This window comes from Magnolia sinica, chromosome 13 (assembly GCF_029962835.1).
Source record: "Magnolia sinica isolate HGM2019 chromosome 13, MsV1, whole genome shotgun sequence".
Classification (NCBI taxonomy): Eukaryota; Viridiplantae; Streptophyta; class Magnoliopsida; order Magnoliales; family Magnoliaceae; genus Magnolia; species Magnolia sinica.
Genome location: NC_080585.1, coordinates 1344869 through 1366010, shown reverse-complemented (window position 1 = coordinate 1366010; position 21142 = coordinate 1344869). Strand labels below are relative to the sequence as shown.

The 21142-nt window shown below is 39.1% G+C and overlaps 1 protein-coding gene across 3 annotated transcripts; it reads right to left on the bottom strand.

The window, feature by feature from the left end:
* Positions 1–969: 969 nt before the first annotated feature.
* On the bottom strand, positions 970–20283 carry LOC131222345 (diacylglycerol O-acyltransferase 2D-like). Of its 3 annotated transcripts, none has more exons than XM_058217377.1 (9): positions 20033–20281; positions 19845–19919; positions 19673–19758; positions 15584–15690; positions 15332–15487; positions 12371–12457; positions 2408–2505; positions 2033–2162; positions 970–1412 (listed from the first exon to the last, which is right to left on the bottom strand). In XM_058217377.1, exons 1-8 carry the CDS (start codon positions 20173–20175, stop codon positions 2069–2071), a joined length of 846 nt encoding a protein of 281 aa, XP_058073360.1. In that variant the 5' UTR covers positions 20176–20281; the 3' UTR covers positions 970–1412; positions 2033–2068. The 3 variants fall into 3 exon arrangements, with proteins under 3 accessions (XP_058073360.1, XP_058073359.1, XP_058073361.1); XM_058217376.1 differs by having other exon boundaries at positions 2075–2162; XM_058217378.1 differs by lacking the exon at positions 15332–15487 and having other exon boundaries at positions 2075–2162; positions 20033–20283.
* Positions 20284–21142: the final 859 nt, after the last annotated feature.

The following is a 21142-nucleotide window of genomic DNA, read 5'->3' as shown; positions in this document are numbered from 1 at the left end:
AGGACAGGAAGAAGCGATGCAGAGGATGGCTCTGCCAGATGATAAGCTCACAACGGTTGGCAGTTTGAGATTTTAATCGTGGTTTTAGAGTTTCAAGCGTTCGGGGGACCCTTCTCATGGCTCTGTGGTAGAATCTGTGAGTTTCAACACTGAGGTCATGGGTTTGAGAGTGTTAAAAAAAAATAATAATACCACACTTGGGTATCCTCACTGTAAATGATGGGTCATAGCTCAAAACCTAGGTCTGATTGGATGTGTATTGCTATTTTATGCTTATTTAGCTCTCCATTAATTCAATGGTCCGGATCATCCAATCAATGTGAACTGACGTGCAGCCTTTCCTGTATGCACAAAAACTCGTAAAACGTAAGATAGGACTCGTACAGCTTAAGAGTCCAGTCTTTGCAGGGCCGCGCCAGGGAAGACAATATGCAGCATGCTGCTCTTAAGGTTGGGCTGTGGGCCATTAGACAATGATTCCTAGCTCAAGCCCAATTGCTGTGGGCCATTAGACAATGATTCCTAGCTCAAGCCCAATTGCTGTGGGCCATTAGACAATGATTCCTAGCTCAAGCCCAATTGCTGTGGGCCCAGATATAGCCTGGGAAACGCTGAACAAGAGCCCAGACAGATTACAAGGAAGGTCCATGGTTTGCTGAACTAGAATGTTGATTTGGTAAGCCTAACATTAAATATGTGAGGGTGTTGGATCAGTGGCCCCAAATAGATGCTTAAAGAAAATAACATTCAGCAACTGTCCATATGCAAGCAGAAACTACGGCATTTTTTATTTTTTATTTTTAGTTTGGCCACATTAGGCATGTTTTTCAATTTGGTCAACAAGTATCTAGACGGTTCATCCAGTGAGCCACCATGTAGAGAAGTCATGCCACAAGGTCAGTTTGGCTGGTGGCCTGCAAATGGGTACTCTAAGAAAATGGTCCACATCAAGTAAAAAAAAAACACATCTGTGGGTGCATGACTCGATCAAGATGGGTCCCACTTGGATTGATGAGCTGGATTCTCTTCCTTTCAGAAGCACCGATTGTTTTTCAGTTACTGTGCACATTACATAAAAAAGGCAGACTAATAAAATACAATAATTACAACACAGAGCCTTTCTTTTCTTTTCTTTTCTTTTTTTTTTTTTTTTTCTCTTTCTTCTTTTTTTGGTTGGTATAGCTGATACAGTTGTATGATAAGATAGATTGACTAAAGCAATCCCAAATTTCAAGATGGAGGCTCTGGTGGTTTTAACTTGCAACTGATTAAATCAAGCTCAGAACTCTTGAAATCCAAGTTTCTCCATTTCAAAGAAGTCTCAGCTGGAGTTGAGGATGGCCGGCACTAGCTTTGTGCTTCTCAAAAAGCTCTTCAAATGCTGCCACAAACTGACCATGGATTGCATCAACCTGCCCAAACAAGCATAAACAATAAAATAAACATCTGTCCAAACAGCTTAAAAGACAACAAGAGAGAGAGAGAGAGAGAGAGAGAGAGAGAGAGACTCCAACCCTAATATAATTAATAATAAACCCCAAAAACCCTGGACTACATACAGTCACACGCTAACATATCTAACATATATCTAACACAATCTAAGGGATGTTGGGTTTTTCAGGCCCACTTCCATGATGGGTTGCTGATTTCTTGACAGACCCAACAAAAAAAGAAGCATTTTGGTAAATATGATACATCTTCGATAGGTGGATGTGGGTTTTTCCAGATGCACGAAGAGAACAAGGGCTGCAGAAAACACAGTAACAACTTTTCTGTTCTGGACTGGAACTTTCAAGTTTCAACAGATATACATAAACAAGGGAGCCAAATGACACCCACCCTGGCTGATTTTCTTACACCTATTTCCATTCTGCCATTTGAAACATATGATTTCATGGTGGGGCCCGGTATTCTCATTCCACTTCTATGGTGAGCTGCAGTTTCCTACAAATAATTCTGACCACCAATTACACCAGGTGAATTTTCACCCCTATTCTATGATTTTTGTGTACTTCAGACATAGATATGATACCTAATCAACCCAAGACAAACAAGCGATGTCAAATCTTCATACCTCTTCCACACTGGGCTGTGTATTTTTCTTGAACTCAATGGGTCGGCCCACGACGACATGCATTGGATGCCGATAAGGTATAGGTGACCTGCAGAGAAAATTGTGAACAAGCATATAGAGCAATGAGCCAAGGCAAAAGATATCTACTATAGCAAGATATAGAATTAAGTTTGGTTGCACCAAATATCATGAAATTGTTGCAACCAAATGCACCCTAAAACCTCCTCTACAAAAGTGGGTCAGTTAAAACTAGATCAAGATAACGGCTGGAACTTAATTTCCTACTAGGAGCAGCGAGAAAGGAGAGGAGGAAACAGGGGATTTAGAAGATACCCAAAAATGCCCCAGAAAAGGATTGGGGTGAATTTGATTGCTCTGGAAATATGTGCATACAACTTTCCATTAGGCTTCCACCACTTGTAGATATTACTCTGTCATTGCAAAAATGGGAAAGTGGGATCTATTACACTCATAACAAGTGAATGCATCATGCGCAGCTGTGAAGAGATCATCTAAGCATAAACATAAAAGGAATTATAGAATAAGCAATGCATATGCATGATATAGACAGGTTTTGGTTTGGGCAAGGACCCATGGTCAAGTGATCCAGATCATTGGTCAATACGGTCTTACCATGGACCATCCCCTAAATCTCCTCAACAGGATAAATCCTAACGAAGGTTCAAAATAGTGGAATGTCTAATATCATATGGGGATGCATCATGATAAACTTATCGAACAAGACAATAAACATATTTCTATCATTGTTGGTAATGTATTACACTGCATTTTCTGTATTGACAATACATTCTGATACAAATGTATTATGTCAGAATACAATTCCTCCCATAATAATTTAACAAAATTTAATATTATGTAAAGATTAACTCGTTGATGTCATGAACCTATGTAGTAGGCTATTAGATAGTGCTCGATTGTAATCAATCTGTGTCTTAGTCTATTACATTGCGCCATGTGAGTTTTATGCTCTCACTATTGTCCCAGGCCACCCAGCCTGGATAAAGAAGAGTTTTCCGTTTGCATCAGGTTGGCAGCTGGTGTCAAACTTATGCCAAAACTTCCAACATGAAACATGATTCCGAACAATATGACAAACCAAACCAAACTCATGCCAGGGCATTCCTTGTAAGGGACTCACTACATCAAAACCCGGGTGCAATAGAAGGGGCCAAGAGTTGGTTAGGAAGTCACCAAGAAGCAATGCCCCGCAACAACGCTCAGTTGCTGTGAGAAGTGGGCAAAGGTTCCCATGCCATTCTGGACACGTGCGGGTAAAGAAGCTAGTCCAGGAGAATAGGATCCATCTTGCCACACGTAACATCGACTGCTAACAGTATAAAGTTAGTAGATATGATGAAATGAAAGAGAGCTTGTGTCCAGAAGACCAAGTGGAAAGGGGCCAAAACTAGAGAAATTGATGGATATAAGCATTGGTACATAGGAAAGGACAATAGTAGAAGGAAGCAGGGATAGTATAGATAAAAATTTAAAGGATAAAGCTGTAGATGTTAAGAGAAGAAGTGATAGGATTTTATTAATAAAACTTGTATTAAGAGAGGCGATAATTAATGTTACTGGTCCATATTGGCGTAGGTAGGGTTGGAGGATAGAATCAAAAGTCAATTCTAAGAGGATATGGATGGACTACTGCAAAAATTCTGAACGGGAGAGGATATTTGTAGTAGGAGTCTAGGAGACTTAAATGCTCGTGTAGGAAAAGAAACTAGGAGTATCTAGAGGGAATCGCTAGGCATATAGGGGAACTTGATGGTGGAATAATAAATGTACAAAAAGCTATTATCGAGATACATGCATGTTTCAAAACCTAGCAAGGGACCCGAAACCATGAAAATCTGGAACAATATGGAAATGCCAAAAAGATTGTTAAGAAAGTAGTGAAGCTAAACTTAAGGCTTATGATGATCTTCACAATAGATTGGGGATGAGAACGTGAGAAATATATCTTCAACCTTGCAAAATGAGAGAGAGGAAAAGTACGTACCTACATCATGTTAGATGTATTGAGAACGATGACCAGATGGTACTAGTCAAGGACAATGAGATCAATGGAAGGTGGAGAAGCTATTTTCAGAACTTGTTAAATGACAATTAGTCTGAGAGCATAAAGATAGAATGAACCATAAACTAAAATGACATCAAAGTCCATAAATACTTTCGTAGGATTACGATCACTGAAGTGAAAGAAGTTTTGAGAAAGATGAAAATAGGAAAGGCCCTTGGACCAAATGATATACCAATAGAGGTTTGGAAGTGTATGGGAGATACTGGGTTATTTTGGTTCACAAAGTTATTAAACAAGAATGTAAAATTGAAGAAAATGCCCGGCGAATGGAGGAAAAGTACCATGGCACTTATTTATAAGAATAAAGGAGGAATATAGAGCTGCACTAACTATTGTGGGATTAAACTATTGCTGCTATCTCAGCAGTTCTGCTCCTTCTGTTTCTTTTTGCTTTTCTTGTTGTTTGTTCCCCTCTTTAATGGATTTTTAGTTCGTTGCTTCTAAAAAAAAAAAAGAGGAGGAATATAGAGCTGCACTAACTATTGTGGGATTAAACTTATGAGCCATAATATGAAAGTTTTGGGAAAAAGTGATTGAGCAAAGACTAGGTCTACCATTGAAGCTATTTTCCTACTTATACAAATGATGGAGAAACATATGGAGAGGAGGAAGGATCTCCGCATGGTCTTTATTGACTCTGAGAAAGCTTGTGATAAGCTCCCTAGAGAGTTAATTTGGTAGGTGTTGGGAGAGAAAGGAGTCTCAAGAGGATATATTGACATGATTAATGATATATATGAAGGAACAATAACAAATGTGAGGACTACTAGTGGAGAGACAAGTGAGTTCCCAATTACTGTAAGCTTACACCAAGGGCTGGCATTCAACCCATACCTTTTCGCATTGGTTATGAGTTAATAAGGCATTTGTAGGAAAAGATCCCATTGTGTATATTGTTGGCAAATGACATAGTTTTGATTGACAAGATGAAGGAGGGCGTAAATACAAAGCTAGATTTATGAAGAGGTGCTTTAGAATCTAAATGATTTAAAATTAGTCGAACTAAAATTGAGTATGTGCAGTGAAATTATACTAAAAATAGGTGTGGGAACAAGCAATTAGTAAAGATTGTTACCAAGAAGTTCCCCAAAATGACCACTATTGATATCTTTGATTGATAACTCATGAGAGTGGAGAGATTGAGAAGGATGTCGCCCATAGAATTCAAGTGGGGTGGAAGAAATGGTGATTGGCCTTTGGAGTTTTATGTGATCATTGTGTACCACTCAAATTGAAAGGGAAGTTTTAGAGCATGGCCATAAGACCAGCCATGTTTGATGAGACGGAATGTTGGGCAATTAAGCAACAACACGTCCATCGGATGAGTGTAGCTGAAATCAGGATTCAAGGGGATTTAGGAGTAGCACTAATAGGTAACAAGTTGAAGAAAAGTAGACTTAGTTTGTCATATGCAACAAAGACCAAGAACTGTGTCAGTTAGGAGGGTGAATTGGTACAAGTTGAAGGCTCTAAAAGGACAAGGGGAAGGCCGGATAAAGGAAGGTTACGTCACGTTAGCAGCCGTTGTCAAACTTATGCAAAAACTTCCAACATGAATCAAACAATAACGGAAAAGGATTCATATAGGCGACCCTAATTAGTTGGGATGTTAGATGACGACAATCATGACGAATTAATCTTGACCCAACCTTTCAATTCATATCTTGCAAATCAACCGTTAAGAAGAGAAATATATCAACAATCCACGTTCAATTGAAAAAAGGGCCACAATTAGAGGGTAGGGTCTTCCATTCAGGAAAAGTTCTGGTTTACGGAATATCCATCATGGCATAACGTAACGAGCATTATGTAACGGTAATGGTGGCAGTCATTGTTACGGCTGCTACGGGAAAAAAAAAAGAAAGAAAGAAAAGAAGACCCATAACAGTAGATCCAGGCAAGCGCATGGATGAATGTAATTTTGCACACTAGAGTAGACACATACACTTGACACATGCAGACATGTATTTATGCCATAAATATACAGATAGCAGTTTACCACCCCTAGAGACCAAATCCATTAGGGCTCATTCTGCCACAGTTAGGCTTGTTCTAGTTTCAGGTTGCACATCACCCAATAATTGGTTACATTCTCCACTGATACCAAGTGAACTCGGTTTCGGATGATATTTAAAACTATGAAACACATCCAAGAAATTGGGTTATTCGCACTGGTTTAGGATATCGTCTATGGAAACGGTCCAAGTCACTAAAAAACCAGATAAGTTTGTGGTAAACTTTTTTTCTTGAGAAAATCCATTTTTATCAGGAGATAATTGAACCTGTGACCTTCCCCAAGAAACCAAATGCCCCACCCACAATGACAGACAAGGTTTGCTTATTCAATCCCTTTCCTTCTTCACACACACACACACACACACACACACACACACACACACACACACATATTCCTTTTTTACTTTTAAAACAACTTCAAGGAGATTTCCAGGATTAGAATGGATCAACTCTTTTGGATTGAAACTGGCCACAAAAATGGGTGCATGGTAACTAAAAAGAGAGGCTTAGATATCCTTATTTGCACAAATATTTAATAACCAGATGCAAGAAATAGGAATCTTGGAGATGCAAATCATGAGCTACAGACAATGTTATCTGAATCGTACAATTCTATTTCGATTGTACAGTTCAGATGGTGTTGTAGGGTGTATGATCAAATTGTACAATTCTTATATCAATCATACGATCCAAATCATGAATTATAGGATTCAGTAGAATCACATTATTCGACAACATGATAATTCACCAGGGAATAAAAAACAACGAAAATTTCCTCACTTTTTTACCTTTTCTTTTCGCTTTTTTCTTTTTACCATTTTGTTTTTAAATACTTGTAAGGCCCGCACATATTTAAAAATTTATTTTAAAAAAAAAAAAAAAAACCTTTGGTTTCTTTAAGAGAGGAGTTTTTGAGCATAAGAAACCTGGGGGAAAGAATTCAACGTATCATTTCCATTGCTTTCTCCATTGATATTCTACATCAAAATAGAGTATAAATTTATAAAAAATATTTATTGATTGTTTTCTGTTTCCTTTGTTCCTACTTTAGGGTAAATAAGTTAAAAAACATTCAATATTTTTATCTTTTTTTCTTTTTTTTTTTTCCCTTTAAGATTCTTTAAACTCTTAAAGATTTCTATGCTTATTTTAAGGTTAAATAATTGTTTTTTTTTTTTTCTTTGTAATATGTCTTTTGAATTTTGACTTTATTTTTGTTTTTACACCTGGATTATGTTGATTGTTTTTTAAGATGGTGAAGATGTCTGAGCTTAAGGATGATGATCCTACGTAGGATTATTGCTCAAAAGTGGACAAAACACTAACCTTCATCTTAAATGCAACTTTTCTAGGAAGAACTATTTACATGGCATGCTATAACGGCCGTTATGTAAAGGTAACAGCAGTAACCGTTACATGTTACAGGGCCGTAACAACTGAAATGACCATTACGGAAAAAATGGCTTGAAATGGCACATTATGCCCCTCGTGAAGGCCATAACAGCCCTGTAATGGTCCATCACGGGGCTGATACAGGTTTTTCAGCTTTTTTTTTTTTTAATTATTCAAAAGAAAAAAAGAAAAAAAGGGAGATTGTAACAACCATTACAACGTGTATCGTAACGACCATTACAGCCTACATCGTGAAGGTAAACGGTGGTGGCCGTTATAGTCTCTATTACCATTACAAAATACCTTGACCATTTGGGGTGCATTTTGAATAAAATATTACCTTACTGAAACAAAGAAAAATGTAGCGATATGTTCATAGATAGGTGATGTAGTGGAGAAGTTCACAAAATTGTTGGAGACATTTTAGCGACAACAAACAACAAGAAGCCACATATGATGTTGAAAGAGTTTTGATCATGGTGTGCCGTAACGATCGTTTTGGGGCCATAAAGGCTGTTACATAAAAGTAACAGTGGCAACTGTTACATGTTATGGGGTCGTAACGAGCGTTATGTAAAAAATGACCCGTAACGGCCCGTTATGCCCCGTGAAGGTCGTAACGGTCCGTTATGGAGCCCATACAAGTTTTTTGGGTTTTCTTTTTCAATAAAAAAAGTTGCCTAACGACCGTTACAATCCATATCGTAAAGGTAACGGTGGTGGCCATTACGACCACCATTACCGTTATGGAATACCTTGGTTTTGATTATACATGACGTGGAAGAGTTATGTGATAAAGAAAAAAGATGAGGACCATGGATGACTTTGTTGGAAGGGAGAGCGAGGGAAGGCCAAAGCAACACAACCTTCTAAATAGAATTAGGAAAAAAGGAGATAGACATAATATTTGTCTTTTTATTGTCCGCTTTCATTATGCAAATGCTCTATGTCAATCTTGCGAAGGGTCCTTTCTTTGTACCGATGACAGAAGTTGCTGTCACATTCTGATTGGGGTTGAAGCTTCATCTAAATAGTCCAAGTGGTGTGTGTGTGTGTGTGTGTGTATATATATATATATATATATACATCCGACATTTTGAAAAATGCAAACAATTTGTTAGCATTGCTTGAGTCCATCATTGATGAGTTTGGTGAGGAGAATGTGGCATAGGTTAAGTGCATTCACATATGTAAGAGTGGATCAAATATTGATGGAGAAAAGAAAGAAGTTATTTTGATTACCACATGCAGCCCAATGCAAAGATCTTATGCTTGCGGACATCAGTAAATTACAAGTTCATGCGGAGATTGTGGCGAAGCAAAGGCTATAACCATATACATTTACAAACATTGTTGGATTTTGCATTTGATGAGAAAACATACAAAAAGCAAGTCGACTAGACAAATCATGACATGATTTGTTACATGTTATTTAACACTGAAGAGCATAAATGAGTGTAGATCGGTTTGATGTTGATGTTTACATCGAAGGAATGGGAAGAGAACTATGTTTCCAAGATCCCAAAGGGAATAGTCTTAGCCGATGTAGACTTCTGGCAATCCAATCAAGTATTGTTTGAAGACTACTCTTTCAGTGGTTAAAGTACTAAGGTTAGTTGATTCGGATGAGAGGCTGGCCATGATATACATTTATGCTATAGATCGGGCAAAAGAGAATATAGCAAAGAATTTGAGAGGGAAAAAAAAAAAAACGGTATTTAGTGATTTGGCACATAATCGACAAGCGGTTGAATCTTTAGTTCCATAGGCCCTGACATGCAACCTATTGATGAGAAAACATACAAAAAGCAAGTCGACTAGACAAATCATGACATGATTTGTTACATGCTATTTAACACTGAAGAGCATACATGAGCGTAGATCGGTTTGATGTCGATGTTTACATCGAAGGAATGGGAAGAGAACTATGTTTCCAAGATCCCAAAGGGAATAGTCTTAGCTGATGTAGACTTCTGGCAATCCAATCAAGTATTGTTTGAAGACTACTCTTTCACTGGTTAAAGTACTAAGGTTAGTTGATTTGGATGAGAGGCTGGCCATGATATACATTTATGCTATAGATCGGGCGAAAGAGAATATAGCAAAGAATTTGAGAGGAAAAAAAAACGGTATTTAGTGATTTGGCACATAATCGACAAGCGGTTGAATCTTTAGTTCCATAGGCCCTGACATGCAACCTATTGATGAGAAAACATACAAAAAGCAAGTCGACTAGACAAATCATGATATGATTTGTTACATGTTATTTAACATTGAAGAGCATACATGAGCGTAGATCGGTTTGATGTCGATGTTTAGATCGAAGGAATGGGAAGAGAACTATGTTTCCAAGATCCCAAAGGGAATAGTCTTAGCCGATGTAGACTTTTGGCAATCCAATCAAGTATTGTTTGAAGACTACTCTTTCGTTAAAGTACTAAGGTTAGTTGATTCGGATGAGAGGCTGGCCATGATGTACATTTATGCTATAGATCGGGTGAAAGAGAATATAGCAAAGAATTTGAGAGTAAAAAAAAAACGGTATTTAGTGATTTGGCACATAATCGACAAGCGGTTGAATCTTTAGTTCCATAGGCCCTGACATGCAACCTAGTGTCTAATCTAAGATTTCAATATGATGAGAACTTCCATGTGGATTTGGAAATAGAAATGGGCCTATGTGATTATATTGAAAGAATGAACTCACATTCAAGGCAACGAGTCATTATCGATAAGTAGATGGACAAGTTTAAAAGGGCTTATAACTTATTTTGCTTGTTACTTAACTTTGACCAGTTAAATGTCTATTTTGATTTTCAAATTATTTAGTTTAATATTGAATTCTTTATATTGTATGAAAATGATACATAGATTTATGGTGGGAGAATTACGGAGATGGGTATCCAAAAATAAATAAATAAATAACAGGCCATTTGTATTGTAAGTCACACATGTAGTGCTAATGGCTGTGAGTAAAACTGAAGCACTTTTTGAGAAGGTGAAAAATTATTGAACTCATCTCATGAACTCATTGTTAATCGTTTATACACTTAATTAATAGTTATATACTATAGTTGAAACTATATTTTCATGCAGATACATTCTAAAAAGAGAAATAAACTCAAGCAACAGAGAATGACTGTTCACGTGTTTGTAAAATACAATCTTCAACTTGAAGTGCATCATGCAAAGCAAGAAAAATTAAGGGCTCAATCCCTTTTTTTTTTAAAGGTTCAGGGGCTCGATCCAATCTTCTTATCGAATATGGAATCCAATGATGAGTGGATCAACAAGAAGGAGAATCCTACCCTACCTACGGATAGTGAGGGAAAGAATATGGGTGAATGTTTTGTTGAAGCGTTAGAGGATGATGAAGGTGTAGGCCCTACCTCACAACCATACTGGTAATGTGGTATGATTGCATGTTGTGGTCTAGTCTTGTACTCTCAGGGCGTGTTTGGGCAGTGGGATTAGGTGGGATGGGATTCATCTGGTCCCGTGCCAATTCCACTTCATGTTTGGGAAGAATGGAAAAGCTTGGAATTAGATTAGATGGAATTGCATTGGGTCCCATGCCAATTTCACTCAATGTTAGCAAGTTGTGTAGGTCCCACCATGATGTGTGGGCTATATCCACACCGTCCACCCATTTTTCGAGATTATTTTAAAGCATGGGCCAAAAAATCAGGTAAATCTAAAGCTCAAGTGGACCCCACCATAGAAAGCAACGGGGATTGAATACTTACCATTGAAAACTTCTTTGGGGCCACATAAGTTTTGGATCTACCTCATTTTTAGGCCCATGCCATAAAATGAGGTTACAAAACAAATGAAAGGTTTAGATATAACACGTGTGTTATTCTCAGTAATTTCAAATAATGGTGGGTAAATCCTGTACCACCATATTACTGACAAAGCATGACATTAATCTTATCCCATGGCAACAGGGGACAATCCCTGCCACGGGTAATAATTAGGTTTTTTGAATCCCATCCGACCTAATCCCTTCTAATCCCACCGCCCAAACATGCCCTCATAGACTTACACTTAATAGTGTCATTTAGTTATGCTAAACTGATAAGCATAAACAATTTTGTAGGTCATAGAAAACTTTCAATTAGAAGTAAAGCAAAAGGAAAAGGAAAAGTGGGAGATGAGGAAAAAGATGAATTTGTTTCGATATCAAATTCTAAAGAAGAAGATGATGCTAGTGCTATCATTGATATTAATATTAGTGATGATAGGGATGATGGTGCCGACTTAGATGGCCAGAGCGAGGGTCATAAATAGATGCTGGGGGCCAGGTCAGACATTTTGTTTTCTTTTTTAATTATAGAAAGGCAAAGGATTTTGCCTTTTGAATTATACAAATGAATACATGTACAAGGGCAAAAGGTTGATGTATTGAACTTGATTATCACAACATGACTCATTTATGCAGTTACAAATACGCCGTATAGAAATGTTTATATGATAATATCATGATTAGTATAATTTTTTTGGTGCACATTCATAAGAAAATGGATTATTTGTGTGCATTTTTTTGAAAAAATTCTAATTTATTTACAAATTTTTATGATATTTTTCAAGAAAATCGAAAAAAGTCCTACGGTTTACAATACAATGCATAATGCAATACAATTTATTCATGATTACAATTCATGATATAATAACGATTGTGACAACACTGGCTATAGATCATGTCCTAGGGGGCTTAGCTAGATGCTTAAATGCATACATTGAAACTCTCCATGCATTCATAATTGCTTTAAAATTAATAATACCTGACCAAAGCAGAAAACTGGAACCAGAGGTCTGCCCATCTCTATGGCTATGCGCACAAATCCTTTTCTTGCTTTGAGGAAGGCAACCTACAAAAAGGAAGGCCATGTATAATGCGAAGTACAGATGAAAGAAATAAAGAAGGAAATTCAAATTTAAACAAATAAAAATCATCCGTGAGTCTACTTCCAACCGAAACACCATAAATATGGTAGTAAGAACTTCCATTTTGTTGGGCCATAGAGTAAGTAGTGGGCCTGGGGTGAAGCTAGTTCAGGCTCCTATGGAGAAGGGGGCATAAACAATCCTCAGTTAGGAACTTATAGAAAACATCAGTACCACAACATGAGTGTATTGCAACTTTGGCAAGTTTGCACAACTACGTAAACTCGTAGGGAAAAAGAAAAAAAAACAGAGAAACAATGGGAGCAGTTGTTGGGACTGACTTAACAAGTACACTCCAATTTTTTGAGAAATTTGATGTGCCGAATGTGCATGTCAGAACGTGGAAATATCACAGCGTGGTAGTTAGTGGCATGGCAGTTTTAGAAGAAGCGAGACAGAAATATACTGTTTGCCCTGATCAATTATATATTCAAAACTATGAGCACACCATACTATGTTTCTTGAACAGGTAAAAAGGAGAAGCCTACTGAGTTGACCCTATGAGTTTTCAACCTGGCATATGACCATGACATGAACTGCATGATGAGAATCAGCGTCAATGAGAGTGACAGGAATTAGCTTCTTGGTAGTCCACAAGGAAAATTCCATAATCTCTATTGCTAGAATAAGCTTTTTCTTTTTTCTTTTTAATTCAACTTCTATTAGTCTTGCTAAAATTCCAGCTTGCTCGTGTTATTCTATCGAGCAAGCTGTTCTTTAATTCTTTGGTGGTTTTCTGCCAAAGTAAATTGGATTTGCTAAGAAGAATCAACCTTTCAGTCATCTCAAAATTATCATCAACTTCTGACACATTTTCGAAATTACTTGTATAATGGCATCATGTGATATCTGAGTTAAAGGTTTACGTTCATCTTTTTGTCTTTGTTTGTTTGTTTTTTTTTTTTTTTTTTTTGAGTGATGGTATATGTTCATCTTGGTCAATGGCCAAATAAACACTAGTTTTCAAAACAAGTAAAAAACCATTTCAATGATACTTTTGCACCCAAAAAAGAAATTGAGCTGTTTAAAAGCAAGAAAAATCATAGCAATCGAATTTGAGGCTTTCTATGGTGTGGTATACGTTGGTTTTCAATTCTGACAGGTGGGGCCCAGGGTTCGGCAATTCAGACCATTGGGCTGTTGTAACCTACTATTGGATAGTTTATCCCCCAAAACCTCCCAGATTGGAATGTGCAAGTCAATATTCTTCGACTTCTTAAGTTGAATATTGACCCATAATGTCTCTATTCTTAGCCATCTATTAGCCACAAATCAAAATGTTATGATCATCCTACTGAGGAAAATTTTGAAGCACGGTCTATCCATGATGGGATGCAGCAGACCAGTGGTCTAGATTACTGAACCATGGAAGGTGTGCAAATGGGTCGGGTTGAACCATGTGGCAGACAAGTGGTCTCTATTCTTGAGTCGAGGGGGCCCGGACTCAAGAATTGGGTCAGAATTTTGGACATAGAACCAACCCATTAAAATTTGGGTCGGGTTGAAGCAAAAAAAAAATACCCAACCCACTTATGACATGGGTCGGGAATATAAATTACAATTGAGTCCAATTGCTGGTGGCTATCAATCTTGATGGTAAAGAAACAAAAGGGCCTTCGGCCCTTCAGTTCAAATTCAACACGTAAAATGAAATAGTCAAGGTAGTTCGGTTAGTGTGATTTTTGGTATTTTCTCCATCTTGCATGGTCCAGATAGTCACAAGTAGTGGATGGGTAACCACGTTTTAGAAAAAAAGGTAGTGAATTATTGCTATAGTAGAACCAAAAATAAAACCCACATGTAATAAACTACTTTTTCTTGGGTCTAGGTCTGGGTCTAACGCAAAAGAAAACAAAATACCCACAAACGTAATTAACTACCTTTTCTTGAGTCTAGGTCTGGGTCGGGTCCAGGTTGGTTTTTAGCATGACCCAAATTGGACCCATTTAAAAACTGGGTCAGGTTAGATCGAGTCGGGTCAATTACAAGTGAAGACCACCCATTTAGTTATTCAGGTTGAAATTTTGGACCAAGACCTGCCCCATGGGTCTTAATTTTAGACACAGAACCACTAGTTTTTGAGTCAGGTCCAATGACCCATCGGGTTGACCCAACCGATTTGACCCCTTGCCAAGGCCTCAACTTGTCAGAATTGAAAACCTGTGTATACTTTGAAGCCTTGGGTCATGGAGCCTATAATTAATTCCTCTAAAGTAACTGCTCGCTACATTATTTTTTTGAAAGGTGAAATTTTATTGGAAAAGAAGAAAACAAAATACAAAAGAGATGGCAAAGCCAGAGAAACTAGAAAACCTAAAAACTAGAAGTACAACAAGAACCGGAGCCGAGGCTGACCCAAAACCCAGCACTACAAGAGCTCCCAGCCTCCCACAGACAGCTATGCCCAAAACCCAAAAAACCCAAGAGAGTCTCCTGCCTCCCCTAATACTAAGGCGCCCAATTCCTCAAAATTGTGTAACCCTTAGAAAAACTCCTGCTCCGAGTTCCTCTTATTTCGAAAGCAGTGGTCATCCCTTTTCAGCCCAGATAGCCCACAGAGCCGCAAGCATCGCGATTCGCTACATGTAACATGAAAACATAGAACATTGTACCAACAAAGATTCCAATATCCACAGACACTGCTCTGCGCTTTTTAATTAAATCATCGATCTCAGAATGTATAATGATAGGTTTCAGACAATCCTCATAAACAATGTGATTAAGCCATCTAACAGCAGTTCTGAGAATATGGATTACAATATACAAAATATGAACAGCTGCAAGGTACAAAAACAGACCTCGGAATCATGATCCATATAAACAATCTCCCGGACACCACCTGGCACTACAATGCAGCTATAACCAGCTGCCAAGTATGAAACAAAATTTTTCTTTGTCGCAGGAACAAGCCCCAGCCATGTCCATATTTGTCTTAGGAAAGGTGTATAAAAGACCTGATCAAAAATTAATTTGAAATACCATTGGATAAAAGGTTGGAAAAAAGGGATCCACTATTTAAGATTTCATGGGTTTGTGGAAGAAAAGCTTACAGCAGTACTCGCAAGGACCTTGATCTTGGGTAGAGGCATGAATCCTGTAAAGTTAGCAAGAGCTACAACACCGATTGGTAAAACCGAATGTGGTTCAAAACCAAAGACTGCATGGAACATAGATTGGAATCAAATGAATGAAAATTAGTATCAAATCATTAAATATAACGGTGGTTGATATCCAACAAAATAAGGAAACATGCTCACTAAGTACACATGATGAAGTCAATAAATAAAAACAAATTAATGAAATCTCTTTATTCATATAAAAGGCATCTTACAGGCCTAATCCGTTCATTGCCTATAAAAGATAAACCCCTCAAGAATTCAACAAAAAGGATTAGAAAAACACGAAGATCACACTTCTTGAAAAAACATGCTGATCCGTTCACTAGGTGGGTCACACCTGTATGATTAGTCAGACGGTTGATTGTCCATTGATCCCAGCAGTGTGGCCCACCAAATGATCAGACCGGCCCAACTTTTGTCCTGGATCATCTTCATGATGGAGCTTACCATTTCAACAGTACTAATGTCTTAATGAAAAAGATGGTATGGTATAAGTGGTGGTACCTAGCCTGTAGGTGATTAGTTCCCATTCGATATTAGGAGGTATACGGGCAGAAGATGAGCATTGCAGAGGTGAGGTTGACGACATGGATGTGTGGGAAGATAGGAAGGATAGAATCAAGAATTGGGTCATCTGAAGCAACCACGTGGTAGAATAGAAAAAAGAGAATTGGTGGAGAGTCGATTGAGATGGTCTGCCATATGCTATTAAAATCAGAGATGGTGCTGGTAAGGAGTGGAACTATGATTAGGTTTGGAGGGTCTAAAAGGAGGAGGATGCAAAGAATACCAACAAGGACTGGGATTGAGGTGGTTAATAGAGATACAACTACGTGTTTACTTTTAAGGATAGGAGTTTCACAGGAATCACTGATGAATCAGGAGGCATAATTGGGCTAGGACAAGGTTATGATGATGGTGGTGGTGAGTTCACCATCATCTAAGCCTTATCCCAATTAATTGGGATTGGCTACATAAATCTGGTTCCACTGTCAAATTGTTTGGATTCAAGATGAATGCCAAAAGTTTGACACTACCAATCTGATGCAGCCATCCTTTATCCGGGTTGGGGACGGGCAATGAGAGCATAAAACTCCCACAATCCCAACATAATAGACTATTGCATAGGTTGTTTACAATCAAGCACTATCTAATAGTCTATCACATAGAGTTGTTAACTAAAATACAACAAAAGATGCTAGGAATCCAATAAGGTAAAGGAAAAGATCTAAGGCTGAGTCCAGGCCAACCAAACTCAATTTTGAATGGGGCTTCAGTGAGCATGGTTAAAAGACTTGGCGACCCACACCAACTCGCTCTATCTCAAGTTGAGTCGGGACTCAGGCCCAATTGAGTCCGAATCCACTCGGACGAGTTGCATGGGACATGTCTGAGTTTTAAAACCATGCCAGCCAGCTGAGCCAATTCAAAATCCGGCCCAAAAGTAATTAATTAATTAAGTTTAAGCCTAAAAGCATTTTTGTCTTTTGATGTCTTTAACTTAAAATTACTGCAACTGAAAACAAATTTGTTAGCAAGAGCTCATCTTGAGCACTGGTGCTCCTTAAGGCGGTCTCCCAAAAAATTGCACGTGGCACAAAGGAACATGTTCTGAACCATTCATTAGGTATGTCCTGCTGAGGAATGGCTACAAGGAAAATCTCAATTACCAGGCATTCTTAACTGTCTGATAGGTGATCTACAAATAGTTGGTAGAAAAGAACTTTGAAAAACAGACAGCATTGAATGAAAATTGACCTATTTATTGGATGGGCAGCATTATCCAACCATACCCCTATCATGGACAGCTGTGCCTTGTGTCCCAAGAAAGAGAGATGTCGACACACTGGGCAAGGATGAAGATTTGAGCTGCAGCATGTACCGAAACAGCACATGTGCCTGAGATCCAGGCCATTCATCAAGTGAGGCCCACAGTGCACAGACTCTGCCCAAAAGATAAGCCCCACATCAGGTGGGCAGCCAGTGTACGTCAAAGACAAGCACTGGTCATTTTCTCAAACAACTCCTGGCAGGGCCACACCCAATGAATAGGCTCGATCTCACACATGCATGCCCACATTGGCACGTGCACTGCAGATCACCTCTTCAAACCACCTCAGCATTTCTTCAAATAAGCTGGCTGGGTTAAATTGATGCGGATTGCATACTGACACTGCCAGTACTGATCTCGCTGCTGGACGGTGCTCTGCGGGCCCCACATTAACATATGCATTGTATCCACACTGTCCATCCATTTTGGATCATTACTTTTAGGGTATGGGCCAAAAAAAAATGAGGCAGATCCAAATCTCAAGTGGTCCCATAGGAAAACAGTGGTGACTGAATGCCCACCATCAAAAACTTCCAGGGCCCACTGTAATGTTTATTTGCCATCCAACCTGTTGATTAGGTTAGACAGACCTACTGATCCAGAATTTTCGTGGCCCCAAAGAAGTTTTTAATGGTGAGAATTCAATCCCTACTGTGTGGCCCACCTGAGGATTTGGATCTGCCTCATTTTTGTACCCACGCCCTAAAATGATCTGGCAAAATGGATGGAACATAAATCATGGTGGGGGCCCACAGAGCACCTTCCAGTAGTGTATCCCTACTCAGCAGTGTCAGTATGCAATCCGCTTCCCGGTTACACCTTCTCTACTAACAAAAGGGGGCCACTGTTTGAACTTTACAGCCTAAGTCTGACTGATAAAGACAACCATTCTTTTCGACTTTTGGTTACGCAACAATACATGCTCTTTACAACAGCATTACCAGAAGTAGAAAGAAGGGGGTGCATTTATCAATCAAATTTAAAAATTAAAAAAAAAAAGGAATAAAAAAGATAAAAATGATGTGATTTTTGAAATTTAAAAAAAAAAAAAAAAAAGAAAAGACAGAAAGAAAAGAAAGAAAACTCCAAATAACCTGAATTTACGGAAAGAACGCATTGACCGTTTTGATTTTTCAAGAGTATCCTTTGACCGCACGTATGAATGGCACAACGACAGAAATGCCCTCCGTCAGTTGTTCGTTTTTCAGAAAAAAAAAAAAGAAAAGGCGGTGGGGTCGAGCATTATGGGGCCGTCGTGGTTTGTATATGACATCCAGCCCGTCCAAAAGGTACGGCCCACCGCGATCATCAAATGCCCCAAAAGAACTGGACTGATCCAATTATCAGGTTCACATGTGGACTCGGATATTTTTGGGATGTGAATGTTGTTTTATATGATGTGGCCAACCTGATGATCGGATCGGCCTGATTTTTTGGTCATATAATAATCATGGTAGGGTCCACCTGTTTGACGGGTTGGGAAATCACAAACACATCACGTGGGCCCCGCAATGCTTGGACCTGCCGGAAAAGGATTAGGTGAGACCCCGGATCTACCGAGGTGTGTGGGACCCCTGACTTTGGTGCCCACTGTGATTATGTGACTACATCCACGCCGTCCATTCATGTCGAAAGCTCATTTTAGAGCATGATCCAAAATATGAAGCAGTTCCAAGTCCCAGATGGACCATAATACAGGAAACAGTGGTGATTGATCATTACAACTTATTGTGGGCCACAAAATCGTTGGATAAAGATGATATTTGTGCCGTATCTTCCTCTATAAGTTTTTGTGACCTTATCAACAGGTTGTATGGCAAATAAACATTCAGGTGGAATCCGTGAAGTTTTTAATGGTGGGGATTCGATCACGACTGTTTCCTGTGTTGTGGTCCACCTAAGATTTGAGTCAGCTTCATTTTTGGGATCATGCCCTAAAATGAGCTTTCAAAATGGTTGGACGGTGTGGATTTAAGGCACATACATCACTGCGCCCCACAGTCAGGGGTCCACCCACCTGCATCCGGGGTCTCACCTAATCCGCTGCCCTCCACTTATCGAAAATAAATTAAGGGCATTTTAGTCAATTTTCCCTCCAATCATATGCTTCTGAAAATATTATCAATTCGTTTTTTTTAACGATTTTTTCCATACAAATCCCAAAAATAGATTCCCAGAAAACAGCTTACCATAAGCTTGATTTGGATCAAACGCCTTTATATCCTCCACATGAAGGGTAATCGGGAAATACCCACACGCGTATTTGCAAATATACCTGTACTCCGTATAAAAATACGTAAATACATGTATAAAATCATTTATTTAAAAAAGAAATTCGGAAAATCAGATGAAGAGATTTACCTTGCCAATTTCTGCCCCCATTTATTTTTATCATTGAGAGGAATCGCCATAAAAAACACGAGCAGTCCGAAGATTCTGAAACATAGATCAGAGAGACGGATCTTGAGAAAGGTTAGTTCTGCAAAAAGGGAGAAAAGGCAGGGAGAGGCATAACTGTAAAGAGAAAGATTAGGGAGAGGTGTACGGACGCGAATGCAAGAGGCGAAGGGAGAAGGATGAGCGCCGTTAGCGTTAAAGCCGCCGTGAAGTGGATGGCGCCGAGCCAGAGGGCGAGGGCGATGGTCGTGGGGACAAAGGAATATTCCGTCCCTCTGAAGACCGTCGGCTCCATAACGGTCCTTAGACGGTCCTGACGGTTTCCGTCAGGTTCTCCAATGTCGTGATTCGACAGAGAGAGGTGAGACTGAGAGTAGATCGGCGCAGCTCCGTTTTACCTTTCTGTTTTTTTAGCTTTTATAAATGCTTCCGGTGTCTTCGAGAGATGTGATGGGCCCCTCACACGGCGCCATTAACCCAAAGCTCTATGGGGCCCACCACGATGATTGTGCTATATCCAATCCGTCCATCCGTTTCTTCAGCTCATTTTAGCATGTACGCCAAAACAGTAGGGAGATCCAAAACTGAAGTGGGCCATACCAGAGCAAACAGTTGGGATAGAAACACTTGCTGTTGAAATCTTCCTGAGGCCACCTTGACATTTAGATGCCATCCAACCCGTTCATAAAGGTGTTTCCCAGATGAACGAAGGGAAAACACAAGCACAACACAGATCCACCCCATTAAGGTTTCAACGGTAGATCTTCAATCCCCACTCTGGTGGCCCAATTGAGTTTAATATTTCCCTCATCTTTGGGCTCATAACCAAAAATGAGTTGATGAAATAGATGAACGGAGTAGATATCACACGAACATGACTGCGGCCTAATAGAACTTTGACTTATTGGTATGCCGGGTTGCAAGGAAGTGGGGTCCGTCTTCTAGAATGCGCCCAATTCATGCCAAGTGCGAAATATGACATGCTTCTGCCAGGTGTACCTATATGCCAGGAAACGGATTGGCTACTCCCTGCCGGTGACTGGTGGTCGGTGATATGTGTGCCCCATGATGTACGCCGTTTATCCATTTTTAAAGATCATTTTATAGATTGATCAAAAGATGAGAGGGATATAAATCTCAGGTGGGTGGACCACACCAAAGGAAAGCAATAATGATTAGATATCAACCATTAAAATCCTCACAAGGCCCACTACTGTTTATTTGACATCCACTCTGTTAATTAGGTTGTATGGACCTAGATG

Excerpts from the sequence above, each read along its gene's own strand:
- LOC131222345 (XM_058217376.1), bottom strand. The coding sequence starts at position 20,175 with ATGGAGCCGACGGTCTTCAGAGGGACGGAATATTCCTTTGTCCCCACG. Across the intron at positions 15,488-15,583 it reads AGGTCCTTGCGAGTACTGCT|GTCTTTTATACACCTTTCCT; the intron begins GTAAGCTTTTCT and ends ATTTTTGATCAG. Across the intron at positions 12,458-15,331 it reads ATATGGATCATGATTCCGAG|GTTGCCTTCCTCAAAGCAAG; the intron begins GTCTGTTTTTGT and ends TCCTTTTTGTAG.